Source organism: Monodon monoceros, unplaced genomic scaffold (genome assembly GCF_005190385.1).
Source record: "Monodon monoceros isolate NGI ecotype Baffin Bay Population unplaced genomic scaffold, NGI_Narwhal_1 Super_Scaffold_21, whole genome shotgun sequence".
Classification (NCBI taxonomy): Eukaryota; Metazoa; Chordata; class Mammalia; order Artiodactyla; family Monodontidae; genus Monodon; species Monodon monoceros.
In genome coordinates this window covers 6,330,367-6,352,968 of record NW_021703778.1, presented here as the reverse complement: position 1 = coordinate 6,352,968, position 22,602 = coordinate 6,330,367, and the positions used below count along the sequence as shown (strand labels likewise).

The 22,602-nt window shown below is 34.9% G+C and overlaps 1 protein-coding gene across 2 annotated transcripts in view; it reads right to left on the bottom strand.

Moving 5' to 3' along the window:
• MINDY3 (MINDY lysine 48 deubiquitinase 3) overlaps positions 1-22,602 on the bottom strand; it is a 95,016-nt gene that overhangs the window by 69,559 nt on the left and 2,855 nt on the right. For both annotated transcript variants that reach the window (XM_029238141.1, XM_029238142.1), the window contains exons 2-8: positions 13,661-13,740; positions 9,773-9,833; positions 7,937-8,110; positions 4,628-4,679; positions 3,632-3,746; positions 982-1,055; positions 3-82 (exon numbers count right to left, since the gene is read on the bottom strand). In XM_029238141.1, the coding sequence (XP_029093974.1) occupies positions 3-82; positions 982-1,055; positions 3,632-3,746; positions 4,628-4,679; positions 7,937-8,110; positions 9,773-9,833; positions 13,661-13,740 (636 nt within the window). The remainder of the gene's footprint in view (positions 1-2; positions 83-981; positions 1,056-3,631; positions 3,747-4,627; positions 4,680-7,936; positions 8,111-9,772; positions 9,834-13,660; positions 13,741-22,602) is intronic.

Here is a 22,602-nt window from a genome sequence, read left to right as displayed (position 1 = left end):
ACTCATTCCTGAGCATTCTCTATCACCGTCCCATACGTTAGAAACTGCATGTCCCGTTAGAAGGAGGTTAATTAAACTTTGGCTATTAATAAAAATTAAAAAGTAATTAAAATATGAATACACTAATTTTCAAAACAAATGATTCCTAAGGTAAGGCATAAAATAATGACTTTTTACATTAAATTATATTGTTTAGAAAACCAAGTTAGAGAGAAACCTTATAGTTCTCATTTTATGTACTTTGCTGAACAACCACCTTGCTAAATGTGTCACTTGCTGTATCACCGCAATCGTATCTATTGTTCTACATGTGCATATAAACTTAACAACTTTATCCAAGACATCGTATTTAAATGGATGAAAAAAAAAATGATACTTAGACTAACACTTTACTTAATATTTATAATCGCCTTAAAAAATACAGATGTAATTGTAAAATTTGTGTTTGATGGAAGATACGTGAATTTTAACCTCTGAGGCAGAAAGATCTCAAGAAAAGGACTTATGTTTTAGAGTGAGTTAACAATCGATCACTGTGTTATTAATTTTACTAGAAATAGCTATAAAGAGCTTGAGAGGGAGGGTATTCTCAGAGAAAAATAAATAAAAAATTTTTTTCACCCAAGCAGGAAAGCATTTACAAATAAGGGTATACTTATTTCTAAGTCGAAATGAGTAAATTTCATCTATCAGAAAATTTCATGAACAGAATATTAAGCAGAATTTGTTAAAGTATCCCCAGTGTCATCTTAAAACAAAATATTTCCTATAATAAATCCAATGCACACATAAACCTAAAGTGGAAATTAACACTTCATACCTAAAGCAAACACTGCATAAAGCATAAGACTGCTCAAGTTCATAGACTTTATGCTGCTAGCACTGACGGACAAAATTATCTGACCCAGTAGTGTTTTATCTTAGGTCAAGTCCCTAAAAACCGAAGTCCCTGTGAGGAAATAATAGATTTTAGTTAATTACCTGCCATGTCCATACACAGGATCTATCAAAGGTTCACTTGAATCTTCAATTTCATTTTTTATGTTTTCAATGCCCTAAAGAAACCAAGAATTCATTGGCTTATTTTAAAAACTAAAAATGAAAATTATGGTAGTTTAAAAACTGATCAATTTATACTATATATTAATAAAACACAATTACTTAATTAACTTTTCTCCCAAAGGATTACCCAGATTTGAAATGGGGGGGTGCATTTGAGATGATAATGGTGAGTAGTAGTCAGTCTAAGAATCTTTTATTTTCTTCCATGGGCTGTACATAAGAACACAGGTAACAGATCCAATGTTGGTATGTGGGTTAAAGGGGTAGAGAGGGAAAAAGAATGTTTAAGCTTCAAGAGGAGGGAGGAGAAAATAATTGTATCCGAAAGTTAACACTCACTTAACTTCAGGTGAAACTGTATTCAAACCTAATATACCTGCTAAGGCGTCTGATGTATTTTCTTAGATCATTAAAAAAACTTATTGGCACTAAATACATACAGACATGAATGCTAAAAAAGATATGAATTTAAATACACAAAAGGTATATCTGGTACATAAGAAAATGGAAGGTTTGCTTCTGATTGTGTGTTCTTACATATTGGTAATTCAAACGTGCACTGACAAAATAAAATGTAGACTGGGGGGGCAGGAAGCTTCTTATTTTTCCTGAAAGCCAATTTTCAGATATTTTTAACCCCCCAAAAGAGCATCCAAATCCCTGAAGTCTAGATACTGGATAAGTACAAGAAGAGCTAGGCATTTTAACTCCATCAATTCCAAAATGGCAAAGATAAACTGCCATTCATTGTGCTATTCACCTAACTTTAACCTTTGGTTCTATCTGATGACAGGCCATTTCTAAGAATTAAAGAGATGATAATCAAAATAGTAATGATTGTGTAAATATTACAGAAGGATACAAACAAGTGTGAGATCTTGCACTGGCCTTCTTTGTAAACAACTACACAAAACAGACTAGGATACAGCCATGATGAATAATATGAACAAATGACATAATCACTGGGGAGAAAGGGCTCATCATTTTAAAGACCAGCTCAAGGAGAACAACTAGACATGATGGTTTTATTGGCTGTAAAGGACAAGGGACAGAGGAGGCATCAAAATTTTTGAGCATAAAAAATTGGGAGAATACTGAACGGTCACGATGAACTCATAAGAAACCAGTCATCTTAGATACCTCCATGACTGCCATTCCCCAACTGCTAATGAACTACCAAGTACTTTAAGTTCTTTCTCTTAAATATTCTCCTAAATGTGTTAAAATTTCTAAGTTTAAAACATGCTCCTTTCCTTTTCCATGGTCACTGCTCTGGCTTAGGTTCACCTATTTCAGTAACTACTTTTCCATTTTCTCCTGACTCTAGTCTTGTACTCCACACACCAACCCCCTCCAGTACAACTCTGATACCAATTTAAAGAATCTTTTATCAACAAAAAGATCTCGTTACCCCATTGTTCACAATTTTTGTTTTGTTCTAAGTTTGGCCACATGAAAGGAAATCTTAAGTATTTCTGCACAGTATGCAAGGATCTTCATATTCTGAGTCTTTTCTACGTAAATGACCAGTCTCATCTTCCACAATTGCCTTTCTCGTGTATTATGCTACACTAATGCTGAACTACTTAAGAGTTTCCCAAATGTGTGTTACATCCCCAATTATAAAGGCATAATCGTATGCCTTTATACTTGCAGTTCCCACAGCTTGGAATATCTTCCCACAGCTATTCCGTCCAGAAAACTTCTCGTCATCCATCAAATGATCCCTACAATACAAGGTCTGCCCTTGACCTCACCAAATGAACTTTGGCATCCCTTCACCTATTTCCCACCATGCTCTGTGCATGCAACAAACAAATAAACACCAAAACACACTGCCATGATGGAAGTAGCTATTAACGTGCCCACTTTTTTTTGTTTGTTTACATCACTGAAGAGGAATGATTTTAAAAAACTGTATCCCATATTGTAAGTTTAGTCCCTAGCACAGAGTCAATGCCCAATAAACATTTGTCAAATGAATGAAGTCTGATTTCAGATACAGCAAATCTAGCAGGATAACTGAGACTTAACAGGCTGCTAGAGATGTGAGGTTGGCATTTGTGGAAAAGGGTAGGACTGGAAGTGTTCATGTTGGAATTAACCACATAGAGGTAAGCTGAGAGAATAAAAGAGGTAAACAACAGGAAAAGATGGAAATGAAGCTATAAGCAAAAATGTAATTATGAGGCATTACAGAAAGAGAACTAGTGATGTATCAGGTAAGTTAAGAAGGGAGTGGGGTTTGGAAAGAGCTTCCAGAAGGGGTTAAGGGGTCAAGTGCCAGAAACTGCTAATATCAAAGAAAATAAAATTCCAAAGAACTGACTGTTCTTCATAATTAGAACATTACTGATAATCTCCGCAGTCCAGAAGATCATGGGTGAAAGCTGGAAAGTGGTTAAGTAACAGATGAGTGAAGAAAGAGAAGTCAATTCTTCATTATCAGCATAAGAGATTTTAATTCTGAGATTTAGAAACAACATGAAGAATAAAATTTCTCTTCACCTCAGGAAAAATACTAAACTCAAACTAATAAAAAACAGAAGAAGTATCTTCTTCAACAAACCTTTGTCAGTAACACAGAATACAGAAAAAGCAATACTCCAAATTTGTTTCCCCACACTGAATACTGGTCCAAGACAGCATCTTTTAATTCTGATAAACTTCTGAATGATCTTTTTCTGGGGAGGGGGAAAAGAATTAAGTATTAACAACATGATGAGACTGACTACATTCATAAATAGGAAAAATTTTTAATTGTCTTCTACATTAAAATGCATACATACAAATAGGAGATTTTTGTAAGTGTATCAAATTTTCAAATACAAATTTAGCCATTAAAGGCAAAAGCTACTGCTGACAACTGTCACTATCTGTAATAGATACCATTAAAATAGAATGCCTACGTAGTAGGGACCTCTTCATCTCTTAGGCGAACTGTCTGGCAACAACTTCTTCAATGATCATACAGTTATTTAAGGAATGAGGTGGCCATCTTCTAGGATATGGTTAAGAACACAGAAAACTTGACTTTTTAAAGCCTGAAAATTATTTAACAAATATCTGAGCACCAAAGATAAGGTGTACATTTGTGGCTTCTTTTAACATAATGTTATATTTCAAATCAAATGCCACCCGTAATTCTATCAACATAGCTATCCCTTACCTTTTATTTTATAACAAAAAATTTAAATACTCTGATGAAAATATGGCGCTTTTAATGAAAATTATAGAACGCGTATTTTGGCAAACAATAAAAGATAATGCAAATATTTATCACACTAGAAATCTTTATATTCAGTCAGACAGAAACATTAAGCTAAAATGATTTTTTCATTATAATGATGAAAAAGCTTTTAATGTTACGAAAGGGTGTATTTCCATAGTTAATTTGGGAATCAGAATATTTTAAGTACACATTTACAAATTATTTTTTTTTTGAAATCGGAAAACAAATTAATCCTCAAGCATACAAATCTAACTACCTTTCCACAGTACGAACAGACTTAAAATGGCAATGTGTCCAGAAGGTAAGTATTTTAAATGTTCCAACGTTACTTACTGAATTAATGCATGAAATCGCTCAAAGCCAAGCTCTTCGACAGCCAAGGCAGCTATACATAAAAGACACTTTTCAGCACTACACATGGCAAATAAATGACACAAGATACACACAGCAGGCTGTAAATACTTTCAAGCAATTATAAGTTTCCCTCTTTCCTTACTCCCTTAAAGTTCTCAGTTTATTTTCAACTTTACTGTAACATAAATTTATATTTCAACATCTTAGTTACCATGATTATAACTAAAATGGATTTAATACTGAGGATGGAGAAGGGTGATTAAATAATAAACATTTCTTTTTTAATTCAGTTGTGCTGAAATCGTTAAAATATGAGAAATTATTGACAATCATAGTGCTTCACACATAGTTGTAATGTGTCCTGCGCTTTAAATAATCTTTCAATTCATAGCGCCAAGTAAAACCCTCATAGCTAACCTTCCTCCTACATAATATAAAATCTTTAGGCTTGATGCTTAATTATTAAACAGATGTATATAAAAAGGCAGAGCACTTTGAAAGTACACAGGTTCAACGACAGCTGTAAGTTTGTTTCCGCATTTATTTGTATAACTGTTGGGAAGTTTTCAGTAACTTATTTAGATTACGTTTATTAATACAGTACAATTATAAGTTTTTAAGAAATCAAAGGTAAAGTTTACTTAACACTTTTCTAAGTGCCAGGCCCCTTTCTAAATGCTCTATGGGCCTTAACCTCATTTAATCCTCAAACAACCCTATTACCCCATTTTACAGAGGAGGAACCTGAAGCCCAGAGAAGAATCCTCCCAAGAGCACAAAGCAATAAACAGCAGAGCTGAGATCCGAACCCAGGCAGTCTCAGCTGCCCAAAGATGAAGTCTTTAAAGATATCCTACACGGATCAAAATGCCTACTCTCATTTATCACAATGAACAATTTCATATATATTTTATACAGTAAATCTTAGTACTTTCAAATATTAATTCTCACTAGAGAACTGAATTGATTCGTTAAGAAATCAGAATTAAAATTTTGATTTACAACGTAAAATGTCACATTATTCTAGCCTTCCAAAGTCCAGTTTTAATTTTCAAATGTTTCAAATTACTTTTTTAAATCTTTAAAAGTCCAAAAGGATTAATTTAAATAATCTTTTGATTTGTGTGTGGGAAACAAACTGAAATTGAACCTGAATATTCACTACTGCAAACAAGTGTGCATTACCAAAAGCCAAAACTACACACCACACAAGCCAATGAAATTAACGTTTGTACAGAATGTAATACTGACAAGGAGGAAAACAGTTCATGTTTAAAATTTCAGGATAAAATAAAAATTCTACCTAATCTTTTCCAAACTGTAATTGTTCTGCAGTGCCTGATTATCTGAATCATTTTACTGGGTATATACTATGAAAGTTGACATCAAGATAGTAATTTAGAGAAAAGAGGCAAGCAAAATAAAAAGCTTAGCAGGCAGGATGGTGGAAAAATATAACACAAGAAAAAGAACATAGCTGGGAATAAAGGAAGGAACAGGTAAAACAAATTGTTATATGGAATAAAAATTTTAATATAAGTTCATTTCATTGTCAACATCTAAGGTGAATTTTCAAATTTTCAGTTACCAAAACTTTTCAAATTTATACCACATTAAAAACGAATATAAAATACGGTTTCATTTCATGTCCATTTTTAAAATGAGACAAAGTAAATTGGAAAATTACTAAACTATGTTTTTTGGAGGGGAATTCAATATAATATGCCCACCTAAATTAATTACTGAAGTGCCAAAGTTAATGAATCATGAGGCCATTTAACCTAAAGCTATTTAACCTATCAACACAGAAATGTACAGCACATCCCAGGGAGCACACAGTATACTAAGATACTAATGAAAAATGTTACAAGAAAAGATCTTTCTATTTTCTTACAAATTAATACGCAGACCAGTTTTAAGCGCATATTCTTTAAAACCACTTCTAACTAGTTCAATTATTCCTATTAAAATTTTAGTATCTTAAACAACACTTTTAACCATGCTTACATGCAAGCCAGTAAAACCTGGAAAGTATTTTAAAACCAGTGTCAATGACACATTTTTTGACTATCAACCTTGTGAATACTTTCCACTTGTTTTCTTCAACTGTCATTATCAACTCTAAAAATATATTAAATTCTCTTTGAAAGGCTATGTTTGAAAGGCCTGAAAAGGAAATGCCATTCAACTGTTTAAATTTTAAAAATTCTTCCTTGCAAATGCACTATTAGTAGAATCTGCCACTGTAACTGCAAAGGTGAGAGAGAGAAGGCGCTGGCATCACAGAGATGGTTCAGCTCAAGGAGGCAATGTGCCTCACAATCCCACCAGGAAAGCCAGGTGTGCGTCTCAAGCAACTGAAATCTACTTTCTAGAAACTGGGTGTCTAGTTTCTCTAAAAACAAGTTCCGCAGAGATGATAGTTAATGGATTGCACCACAGGTAGATTAAGTCACTTATTCAATATAAGCACCTGGAACTACCAATTATCAAAAGCAACCTACTGGAAAGTTAATTCCTGCAAAGAAAACCAGAAAAGCAACTCTTTTTATCTAGTTTCTGTACCATCAGAAGTCTCCATTTTACTAGCTCATTTTGGCAGTTTTTAGGTCAACTATGTAAGAATTTTCAAATACTAAAGACCACAGAATTCTTGTGAATGAGAACAGCTGTTATTTAATTTATCTTAAAGAGAAATCTTCAAAGTATGAAAAACTTAAATGAATGCAAAATTAAAACTCATAATTAAAACTATCTTAAAATAATTCGTCCATAGTAACCATGTCCAAAAAGTTCAGGAGGAAAAGAAACAACATGTAGTGAAGAAAAACGTCCCCTTCTTTACTTTAGGAAACAACTAAAGATATTTAAGACATTTTCTAATGTTAAAAAAAAAAAAAAAAAATCTCCTTTTTCCCCAATACCAGAGAAAACATTAAGGTATTTGAAATGAAAGAATATAGAAACATGTTATTTAAGCTTTCTAAACGAGGGTTCCAAAGCTCAAAAGAGATTGTCATCAAGCAGAAGTTAACTAGAAATTTTACCTAAGTTTATTTTTAGAGATGTTTTTTCAAAAATGAAAGAAAAAATAAACAATGTAACATCCTCTAGTTAATTAAAATAATCAAAAGGGAAATGAAAAATACTAACAAAGCTCATGAATTAAGCTTAGGCTAAAAAAGAGACCTTATAAAATGTTTAAAGCTTTTTTCCTTTAAAATTTTCAATAGTTTTATTTAAACAAACATACAAGAAATTACTTCAGGAAATCAAAGTGTATCTTACAAGAATGGTCCACTTGGCAACTAGACTGTGCAGGACTCCCAGGAAGACCAGCAGTCTCCTCAGCCGTCTTTCCTCTTAACCATGAAGCCAAGCAGTACGGTCCAGAGTCGCTACAACAAGCACTTTCTAAGATAGCACATAAGGTGTGACAAAGGAGTTCCTTCCGCTCTCCCTCTAAAAATAACCAAAGGGTAAGTTATAACGGTTGTCTGTAGGGAAAAAAATCCTGTCATAAATAACAATATTAAGAATGCATTAATTTAAGGGTGAAAATCAAGCATTTTTAGTGGAGGAAAAATCCATAAACCACTGATCTTAAACTACAGTTCAGAAAAATGTGCTTGAGGGTTAAAATGTCACCTCTGTTAAATATTTCCATTAATGAGAAAAAGAATCCTGGAAAATGCAGAATTAAACATAAGAAGAAAGAATATGCCACGTGGAATAACCTGATACTGATCGCCCCTTTCTTAGGCTGCAAATGGAGCCTTTCAGCCATGAGGATTCCTTTATTGTAGAACCAGGCCAGCGTATGGGCCTGCTGAGACCTCTGTTTTTCCCCATTTCTGAATTACTCTAACGTCTTTAATCTCCCAGTCCCACAGGGGTAAGGATAATAAGATAACACACCGTCAGCACACACGATACCACCGTCCGTTACATTAGCAGAGGCCACAGCGGTTATGCTGCATAATACTGTATTGCAGTGATTTGAGCATTAGACATTTACAGAAAATAGCACAAATGCACAATTTCTTCCTGAACCTTAGCCACCCTCCCCCTTTCAAGAAGTATTAATCTCCAGAAGTAGTACCATTTTCTGAAACTTTCAAACAAAGGGGATAAGATGTATACACATCCTATGTAAAATTTTATGCCGAAACAAGCTTTCTCTCTCTCCTAATTAAAAGTTCTTTAAAGACAGGAACTGTGCCATTCACCCTCTAGCCACCAGAGCGTTTACGACATTTACGACAATGCTACATAATTTTTTTTATCCATATGAATATATTTCTGTGCAAGGAATATTATAAATTTTATTAATAAAATCTTCATGTTAATAATAGTATTTTTTGAATAGTTTCTTCTCTCCTCAAATTTATTTTGCATTTTGGCTATTAATTAAAAATACATGACAGTGACACTTTTAACTCAAGTTCACAACCACTAGTAGAGTCTACCTGCATGGTTTGGAATGGAAGCTGTTTTGCCCTTATATACAAAACCACAATTATAATATATCCCACCTTCTTTCAGCGGTTACTGTGAGTTCACATAAAACTGTGCAAGTGAAGGAAATATTTTTGTAAACTGTCAAGCAGGATGCAAATGTCTGTTATTATCAGGTAGCACATACAGTTCTCTGACTTAATCATATTGCAGAAGCCACGAAAGCTTCATTTGCAATTTAATTCAGAATTACTTGAGGTATTATCTGAATTGTGTAAGGCGTTATACTAAAAGATGCAGGAATACAAAGATAATTCTGACTTTTCGCTCAAAGCTAAATAAGACAAAACAAACATAAATGACTATCCTTATAGTATGCTATCATTTAACAGTTCAGGGAAATGCCCCAAAGGATTTTTCCCTTAGTGTAATATCCTGTCTTATACCTCTTAGGAAAGACAAATTTGGAAATACACATTTTAAAATTTGGAGTCATCCATGAAACTTTCTGAGACATTTAAAAAGTAAATCTCACGAAAAAGTAACCCACTGATAGTTTACTTTTTAAGACAGATAATTTCAACTAAATTACTGCCAATGAATACTGCATGGATCATCTATAAAATAGAAGATGGAGTAAAAGTTGATAAAAGACAGCTATCATACCTTGGCAATCCCTCCAAGAAGACTTCTCAGAAGAAAACAGGAGCTTCTTCAAAAGAAATGCCTTTATACAATTAAAGCAATAATTATTAGAATGTATTATAAACATACCTTATATCATTCTTTTATTTTAAAATGGAAAATAAAACTAATTTGCACCTCCTTTCTGATCTTTTGAATAGTGCTATAAAAATTTCAAATGGCTTCCCTTCACGTTCAACAGTAACTGAGCATAAATACTTAGTCAGAATATACTACTATAAGCTTGATTCTACATCCATACAATTCTTCCTCCTTTATAATACATATTTTCTGTCAAAGAGAAAAATTGACTCAAAATAATAGCCACATAACTGGAAAGTTAAAGAAATTTACTGCTCCATTCACAGAGTGAAGGCCCTTTAGACCAGGAAAAAAATCTATATTTCTCTTTGATTCCTTAGGGGAAAAGAAATCTAAATACACAAGTGGTTCTGCTCTCCTAGCTCTGATTTATGACACAAGATGACCAAGGTGTGGGTCATCACTTTGTTATAAGGAGTCCTAGCTTCCCGGTTTAACTCATAAAGCTTTAAGATTCCAAAGAAAAAACAAACTCATTTCTAACCTTTCCTTAAGTGAGCCAACTATGTTACATTGGTGATTTGATAGATAACAGTTCAGTGTGTAACAGTGTTTCCTTCTCAAAGTGTAGCTCAAGGACTATTTGCATCCTAGTCACCTGACTTGTTTATTTAAAAAGGCAGATTCTGACACTCCACCTATTTTATCTCTAGGGGGCAGATTCAAGAAAAAAGAGGTTACTGTGGTGATTCTTACTCACAGGTGTTTGAAAACAGCAGTATTCAGATAAGAGGACTGCTTATAGTCAGACCTAGATTTGAATCCTGGTTTCATTACTTTACTAATTAAAAATAATAATAGCACAAACTTTAAAAGGTTGTAGTGAGGATTATATGAGATAAACTATTAATACACTTAGCACAGTACCTGGTACCTAATAAGCAATCAATTCAAAGTATTTTAACAAAAAAATGAGTAACGTTCTGTAATATTCACGTTGAAATAAAATCTACAAATACTACAACCAAGTGCTTCTGATTCCCCCCACCCACCCAATAACAAAAGCCATAAAACTAATATAACTACACTTGAAAATTTTGGAATGGTGAGGTGGGACAACCATTATTTCAACACTAATAGAACCACCATTAGCATTTTGATATACTTCCTTCCAGTCTTCCTTTCATACCTGTTTTAAATTTTATTTTAAGTGAGAAGCATAATGGGTACGTGATTGTTTTCCACTCTTCTGTTTTCCCACACAATTCATAACTTTAACTCTTAATCTCTAAATGTCTATTCAAGCTATTAAAATTTATTTAAACATTAGTCCATGTTTAAACTACATTACTGTGCATTACGTTGTTTGCAATCTTTTTATACTATAAAATATATAATATATATAAAAATATATGTTTTATATATACATAAATATATATAAAATATATCTGGACTTGCTCTAAAAAAAGCTTCTTCTTGAATACAACCTTTTCCATATTAAGGATTATTTCTTTAGGAAAGATCCACAGAAGTACAATTATTCTCATCAAAGAATCTGCATTATCATGGTTCCAATTATAACGTAAAATTCCTTCCCTAGGTCGAAGTACCAATTTGTACTACATAGAGGTATCTGAGTATGCCAGCATCACCCTACCCTTATATGCACTGCCAATTATTTTATATCTAAAGATTAGAAAGAGTAAGCAATAGAATCTAGTTAAAGTTTTATTTGTACTTTCTTGGATTCCTAGCGAGGTTGGACATCTCGATTCTTTGGTTGTCCAGCATCATACCACCTGTCATGATTGCATACACTTGCCCGTTTCACCTCTGAGGTTTTAGTGTTTTTCTAACCAATTTGTAGTTCTCTGTGTAAGAAAGACACTGATTTATTGCTAATATTACCTCACATTTTTTTCTGAGCCTGGAACTCATCTTTTATCTTAGTTGGTAATGCATTATTTTCAGCTTTCTGTGCTTAAGTATTATATCAAGAATAAACTTGGTATATGCTACAAATGACCTAAATTCAGTTTTTCCCCTCAAATTATCAACCAGTCCTATCAGTGACACTTAGTAAACATTTTATTTCACCAAAATTTCACCAAAGAAGGATTTATATTCCTTCTTATCATGATATGTGATTAATTCTTGGTAAATTATTATATGTAATGTGGTCTACTACTGCATTATCTATCGGGTTCCATAATATGCCTATTCTTCTAGCAAAAGTGTCATGTTCTAGTTTATATAGTTTAAAAAAGTTTTAATATCTGGACTCGCACATTTCCCTTCATCACTCTTGGTAATTTAGTTTTGACTTTTACATTGAAATATTAATATAAACAAAATTCTTCTATGAATGAAAACATTTATATGACTATGAAGCTAAATTACTACCTCAAAGATACATCACGGTTTTGAACATTACAACTAACCCTTGTTACATAGCAACCCCACTTGTAAAAATAACTACCATTTTGGAAATATACTAAATTTTATAAACATGAAACTGCTGTGGTTTACTTTGATTTAACTATATTCAAAGACTTGCAATAAAGACCCTAAGGGTATTATTATTATGGTCCAAGAGGGTCTATGTTAATATAATCTAACATGCATATGAACAGGACAAGTAATCTTCAAATTCAGGTAAGATTCCTACTAGCAACCAAAATCTGTCTCAATTACTCAAAATAACAGCCTCATAACTAATTTATAGTTAAATTTTATTCTTTATGCTCTGTAATCCCCAGGCAAAGCTCAAACATTCAAGTTTTTCTTAAATATTTTTTGTAAATCTACTAATGAAAAAAATGTATCAACTTTACTCTTCAAAGAAATAAAACAACGACCTACAAAGGATATATTTTAGAATGAACCATAAAGGAAAACTTTTTTTCTCCTTCAGAAAATACATTTTAAATTTAATAATGTAAGTGTATGGAGTATAAGGTTTGAGAGACAAATTTACTTTGCAGCTAACAGTGCAGGAATACATTCTTTATGCCCAATGAATAATAAATACCACATTAAATATGTATTTTCAAAATGTGCTGATTAAAACAAACAATAAATTCAAGCTTCTTTTATAACAGTTCTAAAGTTATACTCCTGTTTAGACATTGTAAATATTATAGCAAACTGAAAATTCAATTCTCCATTTTAATAACGTAATGGTTTATAGCAAATCAGCCTCTGAATTTCAAACAATGCAACACATAAAGATTCAAAATCAAATACATACGTTGAGATTCACTCTACCTTTTGCCCAAAGAAAAAATCTTTTTTTTATTTTGGGGATTCTGTTTGAAATTGGTTGCTACTAATTTTATTTTAAAGACCAAAGCTAGAGCCTAAAACAGTATATACTGTCAACTTATTTTAAAATTTGATAAAGTTTTAGGCCATGAAAATATTAATGCATCTTCAACTTTTTAGAAAAACCGTTTTTAAAGATAGAACAAATGTAAATAGTACCACTGCTACGGTGTCACTATCTTTGGCATAAAATGTTATTACTCAACAGATCACTGTATAAGAAAGATGCCATGATCATTAACTCCAAATTTTCTGAAAGTCAGAGAACACCTACTATGTTTTCTTGAAAATAAAGACAGCCAAATGGCTATTGCTGTGTAACCTACTCATGTTCTGAAATCATTTTTATTTTGGATATTTAAAGCAATTTACAAGAACAAAAGTTAAGAGGTAACTGATCATGCCTCATGATTACAGAGTACAGGTATTAGAAAACAGAAAGTAAAGCATGAAACGTTTGAACACGTGCCTCTAAGGAGTTGGTAAAGTAGCAGTCTATGTTACCTGAACGGGTGCAATAACAGCACAGGGGCCACCTTCAAACTGTTCTAATGCAGATCCCTCTGATTCACTAAACACAAACCCTAAAAATGAAAGCAAGTAGCAAAGATTAAAAATGTAATTCAAGTAGTAGCTAAAAGAAGTTTTAATGTACTTTGCTTTGAGAAAGATCACTTATCACAACAGCAAAATATCCTCAAGTCAGTCAAGTGCAGTGGTTCTTAACTTTTTGGAGGATAAAGGAGCTCTTTGAAAAAAGATATGGAACCTAGGCTCCCTGCCAAATGCACATAAACACACACACACACACACACACACACAATTTTGCATCCAGGGACCCCACTAAGTGGACCAGAGAGAGAAAGTGTGGCCTTCAGTAAAAGGACACTAAATCTGATTTTTAAATAATTTACTGAAAGGAAGACTAGACAGTCTACATACTGAATTTAAATAGATATTTTAGGACCCTTTTCAGAAAGTATCTCTTTTAGTTTCAATCTTTGAGTCACATTCTCTAAGCTAAAAATTAAAGAACATCATACACAGTGCATGTGGCCATATTGGTTCGATCTTAATTTAAACACTACCCAACTAGCACTGACTCAGTATCTAGTACAAGTTCCCGCAGAGAGCACCGGCACACTGCAGAGAGCTTGGGGCCGGAAGTCAGAAGTGAGTTACTATCTGTATAAGCTTCAGGAAATCATTTCACCTCCCTAGGCCTCAGTGTACTTAGCTTTAAAATGATCACTTCCAATTCCAACATGCTAGGAATGTGTGAAATTTCACTAATGGTCATAATTCTGTCATTTATTTAACAAACATTTAATGACCCTGAGATACTATACCAAGCATCTACGATACATAAATGACGTGAACGACAAAGTCCCTAGTCTGGAGAAGCCAACAGTCCAGGTGAAGACAGACATCTGAACAAATAATTACTAAGATGAAGGGATAAACGAATGTTATAACAGAAGTATGAAGTGTTGAGGATACACAAAGTAGTGACTTGATCTGAGTCAAGTCATACCAGCTAACTTCAAGGCTGACCTTGAACAGAAATTTATCAGAGAGGCAAGGGTGGCAGAATGACTTTCAGGTAAAGAAAATACCTTTATTAAAGGAAAGAGGTTTCGTAAGAGCAGGACAAGTTTATGGATCAGAGGGAACGTTAATGCAGCCAAAGGGCAGTATGGAGGCACACGGGAGAGATGGGAAAGGGGAGGAGGGAGAGCTGACAGGATGTTAATACTGGGAAGGGCCACACCATGACAAGTACTAATTAAAGGAGTAATACAATCATACTGGTATTTTTTTCTTTTTTAAAGGACCAGAATGGGGAAGAGACCGTTTCAACACACCTATACAGTGCCAAACTAATAAAAGAAACTTAAGTGTGGAGGGAAGACACTATATCCAAACAGTATTTCTAAGGTAAAAATTAATATTTGATGAATATGTGCAAGTGGGGAAAGGCTTGGGACATAAGAAACTAGAACTGACTGAAGTTTCTAGCTTGAGACACTAGATAGCAGGACAGATAAGAAACAGTATGGAGCTTCCCATTCCATCCCACCTCCTCTCTCTTTACCAACTTCAATCTCTCTCTCAAACAGTATTTAAACGTATCTCACATATTTAAAAACAAACAAAAAATTCTCTTCCAGATTCTACCAAAAGGTCCTTGGTATTTACCCAAAGGAGTTGAAAACTTATGTCCACACACAAAAACCTGCACACATTGTTTACTGCACCTTTATTCCTAATTGCCAAAACTTGCAAGCAGCCAAGATGTCCTTCAGTAGGTGAATGGATAAATAGTACATATTATTCAGCATGTAAAAAATATTAGCTTGCAAGTTGTGAAAAGACATGGAGGAAACTTAATTACATATTACTAAGTGAAAGAAACCAATCTGAAAAGGCTACATACCATATGACTCTAACCATATGACAGTCTGAAAAAGGCAAAACTATGCAGACAGTAAAAAGATCGGTGGCTGCCAAGAGGAGGGGAGTGGGTGAAGGGTTGAACAGACAAGGCACGGAGGATTTTTAGGGCAGTGAAAATACTCTGATCTTATAATGATGGGTACATTCCATTACACATTTGTCTCGACCCACAGGATGTGCCACGTCAAGAATGAAAACTGTGGACTTTGGGTGATAATGATGAGTCCACGCAGGTTCAAGACTGTAATAACCAACGTAGTACTCTGGTGGGGGACACTGACAGTGGGGTGGGGGGCTGTGCATGTTGAGGGAGCAGGAGGTATGTGGGAAATCTCTGTATCTTGCCCACAGTTTTGCTGTGAACCTAAGATTGTTCTAAAAAGTAAAGTCTTAATTTAAAAAATCATTTGACCATAGAAACAACAACCACCACCTTCCACCCAAAACTCCGAACACCACTCTCTCAAAGCCCACCTAATTGTCTACATGCACTGTCTCAATTTCCTTACCTCCTAATTTACCCAACCCACAATAATTTGGTTTTCAACCTGTGACTGCACCAAACTCATTCTCACCAAATTCATCAATGACCAGACAGGCTATTTCTCAAGTCTTTCTTATTTCAGATGAATCTCCCAAAGAATCATCTGAAATGCTGACCACTGACTTCTGAAGATCTTTTGGCCCTTGGCTCTAGTGGTACATCTTGTTCCAAATTTTCCTTTTCTGTTTCTTCTCAGTATGAGCGGTGATCAACTCCTTCTAAATGCTAATGTTCCTCAGGTCTCGGCTTTAGAATCTTTTTTCTTTGCATTCTGCCTGTGTAATTCATCTACTCACAAGGTTTCCATTATGGGTGATAATCCCAGTAGAGCTCAGATGAGAACTCCAGACACAGACAGAATCCAAATTCCTCAACATGGTCTTGCATGGTACGGCTTCTGCCTCTATCTCCTCCCTCATCCTTTGCCACTCTCCTTCTTTAGGCTCTAGGCATGCTGAACTTCTTCCAGGCCCTCAAATATCCATTTTCTCTCTGGTTTCTTACATTTTGAACATGTTGTTCCCTCCGCATGAAACACCTGCTAACACTTTCTCTGAAAAAATAGGACTTATCTTTAAGGCTTCACCTTAAGGTAAGGTCCTCTTGGTTCAAGGACCCAAAACATATCTCTACCCCATTTCTAGTCCACCTTCAGGTTCAAACCACCATCACCTTTCACTTAGAACACTGTTAAGAGTTTCCAACCAGGTCCCCCCATTCTGCCCACATTCCCACTCCCACCCCACCCCTTATCTATTCACCATAGTTACCAGAGAAATATTTTAGAAACGGACATCAGGTTTTGTCACAGCCTGCAATGGCTTCTCATTGCAATTGCAGTAAAACTCCTTTTCATGGCCTAAGAGACACTGTATGATCTATCAACCCCACCTTCCCTCAGCTCACTCTTACCTTCATTATCTACAGTGATCTTAGGCCCTCAGAGCATCCCAAGGTCTTTACCTGGGGTCTTGATGCTTGCTGTTCCCTCTGCACGAAATGCTCTTTTTCCTTCTCTTGTCGTATAGCTGAATCCTTCTCATCCCTAAAGACCCAGTTTAGGTATTAACTCCGCAGAGAGATATTCCCTGATAGGCCTATCTAAGTAGATCTTTCCCACCATCCCTCAGCACAACCAGTACTTATAATCATCTATAATTATATGATTGTTCACTTGTTTATTGTTCGTCTTGCCTTACAAGTACCTTGCCTGCTCTATTAACTACTGTTTTCCTAGTATGTTATATAGTTAATACTCAATAAATGCTTGCTGAATTTTTGGGAGTGAAGATAATGGGGATGTTTGTTTCTAAATTCAGTCTCTAAAATGTGAAACAACAATTTGGTCGGGGAAACATGGGTCTGGAGCCCAGGGCAGGGTTTAGGATTAGAGATAGCAAGTTGAATCACCTTAAACATGGCAGTTAAAGTGAATGAGAACATGCAGAACACAGATAATGAAGCCGGTTAACATAGAAAAAAAAAAAAAAAGTGAGCAGACGCTGAATCAGCAAAGGAGATTGACAAAGGCTTGAAAGGTAAGAGAAAAAACACACTGAGGTCCTAGAAAGGAAAAATCAGCAGTCACCCGTTACAAATGCTGAGTGGAATAAAAACATTAAATGAAAATACTGGATTAAGCATGTCACTGGGAACACTAATAAAAGAAATTTAGAATGCTGGGAAGAGCAGCCAAATTTTAAAGGGCTGAGCGTGATTCAGAATACAAGGAGAAAGAGAAAAGGCAAACTATTTGTTAAACAAGTGAAGGGGAAAAGGATGATGGCTTGAAGGGTAGTTGGATAAAGAATTACTATTTTACAGAGGGAAGGGCATGAGTTTAAAAGAAGGAAAAGAGTGATTAAATGGGAAAGAGAGAGTTTAAGGACTCCAAGTCCTGAAAGAACTGAGACAGTGCGGTGTGGTGGTGGTGGTCATGGACTGAATAAAGATAGGTTCTCAAGGTGTGGTCTACAGACCCCGGGAAGTTCCAGAGACCCTTTAGGGGACCTGCTAGAGGTGAAAATCATTTTTATTATAATACTAACATATTTGCCCTTTTCACTGTGTTGATATTCACAACGATGGTACAAAATGAATAGCAGGTTACATTACTGGTGCCTTAGCACACATTAAGTGACATTAAGCTGTACCAGCAGTCACCGTACTAGGAAACACCACAATATGCTCTCAAACACACAAAAAAGCCAATTTAACTTTAAAAAGCCCTTACTAACGCTAATCTTATTAAATCTTGACTTTGAATACAATGTACTTTAAAAAAATAGTCTGTGTGACAAAATGGGAACTACCCATAAAGCACCTCTGCTACATACCTTGAGCGATGACTGACAGATTCTCAAAGCACATGTGTAATTTTTTGAACTGTGAGCGGAACTAACAGCTTTTCTGTGGAATGCTGTTTTTACTTTGAAGAGCTACTAACAAATTATGATTATTTAGACTTTTTCTCAGAAGTGAATGAAGTGAGCCTGATACTTCAAGGAAAATAACTTGACAGTATTTCTGCCAGTGATAAAATCTCAAGCTTTCAAGCAACAACTAAACTTCTGGAAAACTCAAGTCCAGCACTGTAGCTTGACAGCTTCTCAATACTCAGAGATTTTTCTGACAAGATCAGAAATAATGTGACTTTTGATATTGTATAACTATATGTGTTAACATTTAGAAGATCTGCATAAACCAGCAGACCGATAACTTCCAAATGACCAATGCACACTGTTACAAATTAACGCATGGGTAAAAGATCCAGTCAAAGTACAAGACAAACCAATGAATTTCAATTTAACAGAGGACGAAAAGTTCATTGATGTGGCTTCAGATTCTGTATTTCAAGTAACCGCTAAGAAACTACCACTTCTTGAGTTTTGGTGTAGTGTCAAAGAAGAATAGCCACAATTGTCTGAAAAGACTATTACAAGACTCCTGTATTACCAACTGCATATCTGTGTGAAGCTGGATTTTCCGCAGATACTTCAACCGAAACAACATATTGTAACATATTGAAACAACATATTGTAACATATTGTTAAGACAGAAAGGAGAAGCAAGTGGGAGAATCCACCTGTCTTCCTATGAGCTAGACACTGAAGAGGTTTTTCTTAAATGTAAAATAATGCCACAGGCCTCATTTTTTTTTTTTTATTTTTCATACTGAAGCCTGTAATAGTTTTTAAGAATGTAACAGGGCCCTGAGTTTAACAAACTTGAGAAAAAGGAAATCTTAGCAGGCTTCCAAGTTAGACATGCAGGCAAAGAGGAAGGGAAGAGATGCTGCTGATTGTGAGTGGGGGGCATGAGGGCATAGAAAATTGAGGAGAATGTTAATTCCAAAACACATAAGAAAAGCAGACAGGATAAAGAACTAAGAGATACTGAGGGCTCAGCTAAGGTTTAATTCCTACATGTGTATTGATGCTGACCACAATTTTCCCCAGCAACACACGCCACCACCTTGGGAGAAACAGAATAGAGGATAAGAAAAATGCAGGATAAGAAATAGGTATGGTGGATGGGGCGAATTTAATAAGGACAAATGAGAACTGAGGGTGCTGGTTATCACATCAAGACAACCAAATCTGAGAGCCAATCTAGAAACAAGAGGTGAAGCCAAGGGGCCTCTGCTCTTCGTCTACCTCTTCTACTGGGAAGAAAGGGTCATTGGTGTTGGGCCTAAGTGCAGAGGTGAAACTAGGCTCTTTCAAACTTCCAGCGTATGTGATAAACAGGTCTCAGTAATGGATTCTTGCCTTCCTTAAAATGACTAATAATGTACCTCAATTTTCAAGATCCATGGGTGGGGCTTTTAGATGGAAATGCATTCTGATAAGTTGCTTTTGTACTTTAGAGATAAAAACCCCAGGGAGAGAATTCTAGGCAGATCTGCTTTATGCCAAATTCCGTTTAATTACAGTATATATGCTTGAGTGCGTTATTTGATAATGAACAAAGGCTCTTAGAGCTTAAAAATGAAATAAAGTTAGGCAAATGGAAATTATTCTATCCTAAAACAGGATAACGCTAAGTAGGCACCCCCTTTTACAATAAGGTTTCACTTGAGCTTGAATTGTTTAGGATAGTTATTTTTCTTGTCAAGTGTTCTCATATTCATCTTATTTCCCAGTTTTAAGAGGAATTAACTTATCACAAAATGGCTGTTTTCCTAATTAGATCTGAAATAGGCCATCTAAACTTAAATATACGATTTTGTATCACATTCCACAGCACTACAGACATAGAAGTCTTTCTCAGTTCTACAGCTCATAACTAATTTAAACCTGAGTCATGAACCTCTTTGCAATTTCCCAGTCTTTTATTTTCATATGACTGACTTACATTATTCAAACCAGTTTGACAACTACTGCCTCTATAGTTCTAGCTTTCCATGTTAACAAAAGGCCACAGAAAGACTTCATTTGTCATTATATGTCAGATAATACTGGTTGAGTGGAATCTGAACTGAGCCTTAGTTTCCTCATCTACAAAAGGAGGATAACTATTGATACATTTATCCTTTGCTACCTCTTGGGGTTGCTGTAAGTAAGATTTTCAAAACCTGTAAAGCCTAATACAGATGTAAGGTATTATGATAGATGCGTTGAGCTGAAAAACACATTATGTACTCAAAAGTACCAAGAAATTAACTTTGTCACATAAGCTTCCAAATTGTGAGTTTAAAAAAATTGGTTTTTAGGTGACATATGATGTAGGTAGGTGGGAGAAAGTAAAACCTATACTTGAAATAAAAGGATTCCATCAACAACAAAATCTCTGAAATGATATGACCCACAATATTAATTTACCTTCACTCTGGAAGACAAATTAACGATACTGGCATATCATTTTAGTACTTTGGTAAAATGTTAAATCACATTATAATAGACATCATACTTTTGGACTTTAATCCAAACGCTTTAACTCCTGCATACAATTTATGCTTATATTTTAACTGATCCCTCACTTTTCCAAAGTTACTTAGAATCTTTTTTTTTCATATTACATAACAAAAATTGTCCTATACCGGAAAGTCCAAAAGTCTAATTTCAATCCACTACAGCTCCCTCCCCATCTCCACCCCAAAACACCACTGAACTGCTATAAACTGACAAATTGGGTTTCTCTTCTAGCTAATCTTTAGGTGAAACAACGAAGTAACTTAAAACTTGAAGGAAGGGGGCCAAGAAAAGGAAAAAATGGGTTCTCAGAGTTTATAATTTAGACCAGGGTTGGCCTGTTTTTTAAATGCAGTTTTGGAACACAGCCATGTCCTTATTATCCAGGGCTGCTTTTGCTGCAATGGCAGAGATGAGACAGAGACAATAGAGGCACTGGCCCTTTAAAGAAAACATTTGCCAAACACTGGCTAGACAATCAGTACTGAAAAGAAAACAAATTCTCAATAACTCAAAATGTTTGCCTTTGTAATAAGATTAACACTTACTTTTGTTAGATCTAGATGACTCTTATTTTGCTTCTGCTGGGATGAGGTCAATGTGACCACTTCCTACTATCCTGGTCTAAGCCATGGTCTTTTACCCTCGGATTACTGCAACTGTCTCTCATTTGGTCTTGCTGTCTCACTCAATACACTACTGTCTATCCTCAAACTTAGCAGTCAGATCAGCCCTTTAAAAACCTGTCCTGTCATGTCTCTCCTCTGCTCCAAACCTTCCAATGACCTCTCATCTCATTCAGAAGAAAAACCAAAGTTCTTACAACGGCCTATAAAATCTTAGTGATTTGGGCCATATTATTTCTTACACCATCTTTATCACTGTCCCGTTCCCTCATTCCCTCTCCAGCCAAACTAACCTCCTTCCTGTTCCTTGAACAAAAAGCCAGACGTATCCTGCATAAGTCATTAAGTCTTTTACGATGGCCATCCTCACTGCCTGGAACACTCTTCAGATACCTGCATGACTAACTCAGTTACTTCAATAGTCTGCTCAAATCTCACCTTAAAATGAGGCCCGTCCAGGCTACTTCACCCTGTAATTCCTTATTTCTCTACCTTCTAGTATATATGCTTAACTTATGCTATATTATGTCTATCATTTGTCTTCCCTCCCACCCTATCAAGTCTAGGTCTGGAACACTGGTCAGTTTGTGGGAGAAGGGAAAGAAGGATAAATGTGCTTACAAATAAGGAGGTAGAAAATATACGCTTTTCTTTAAAAAGTATTATAGGCAATTGAGCAGGAGGGAAGCAGGCAGGAGTAGGGAGTAAATTTCCAAGTTAAAAAACAAAACAACTTCAAAGCTTTAAATAATGTGACTTATTGCCTTTAAACTAAAAACTGTTAAAAAAAAAACACAAAAAACCAAACCAAAACCCTATTTTTTTTCTTCTCTTAAGAAAAAGTATTTGCAGAAGAGAATTATCTAAAACTGTCAAATCAATTTTAAACAAACAAAAAAATATTAT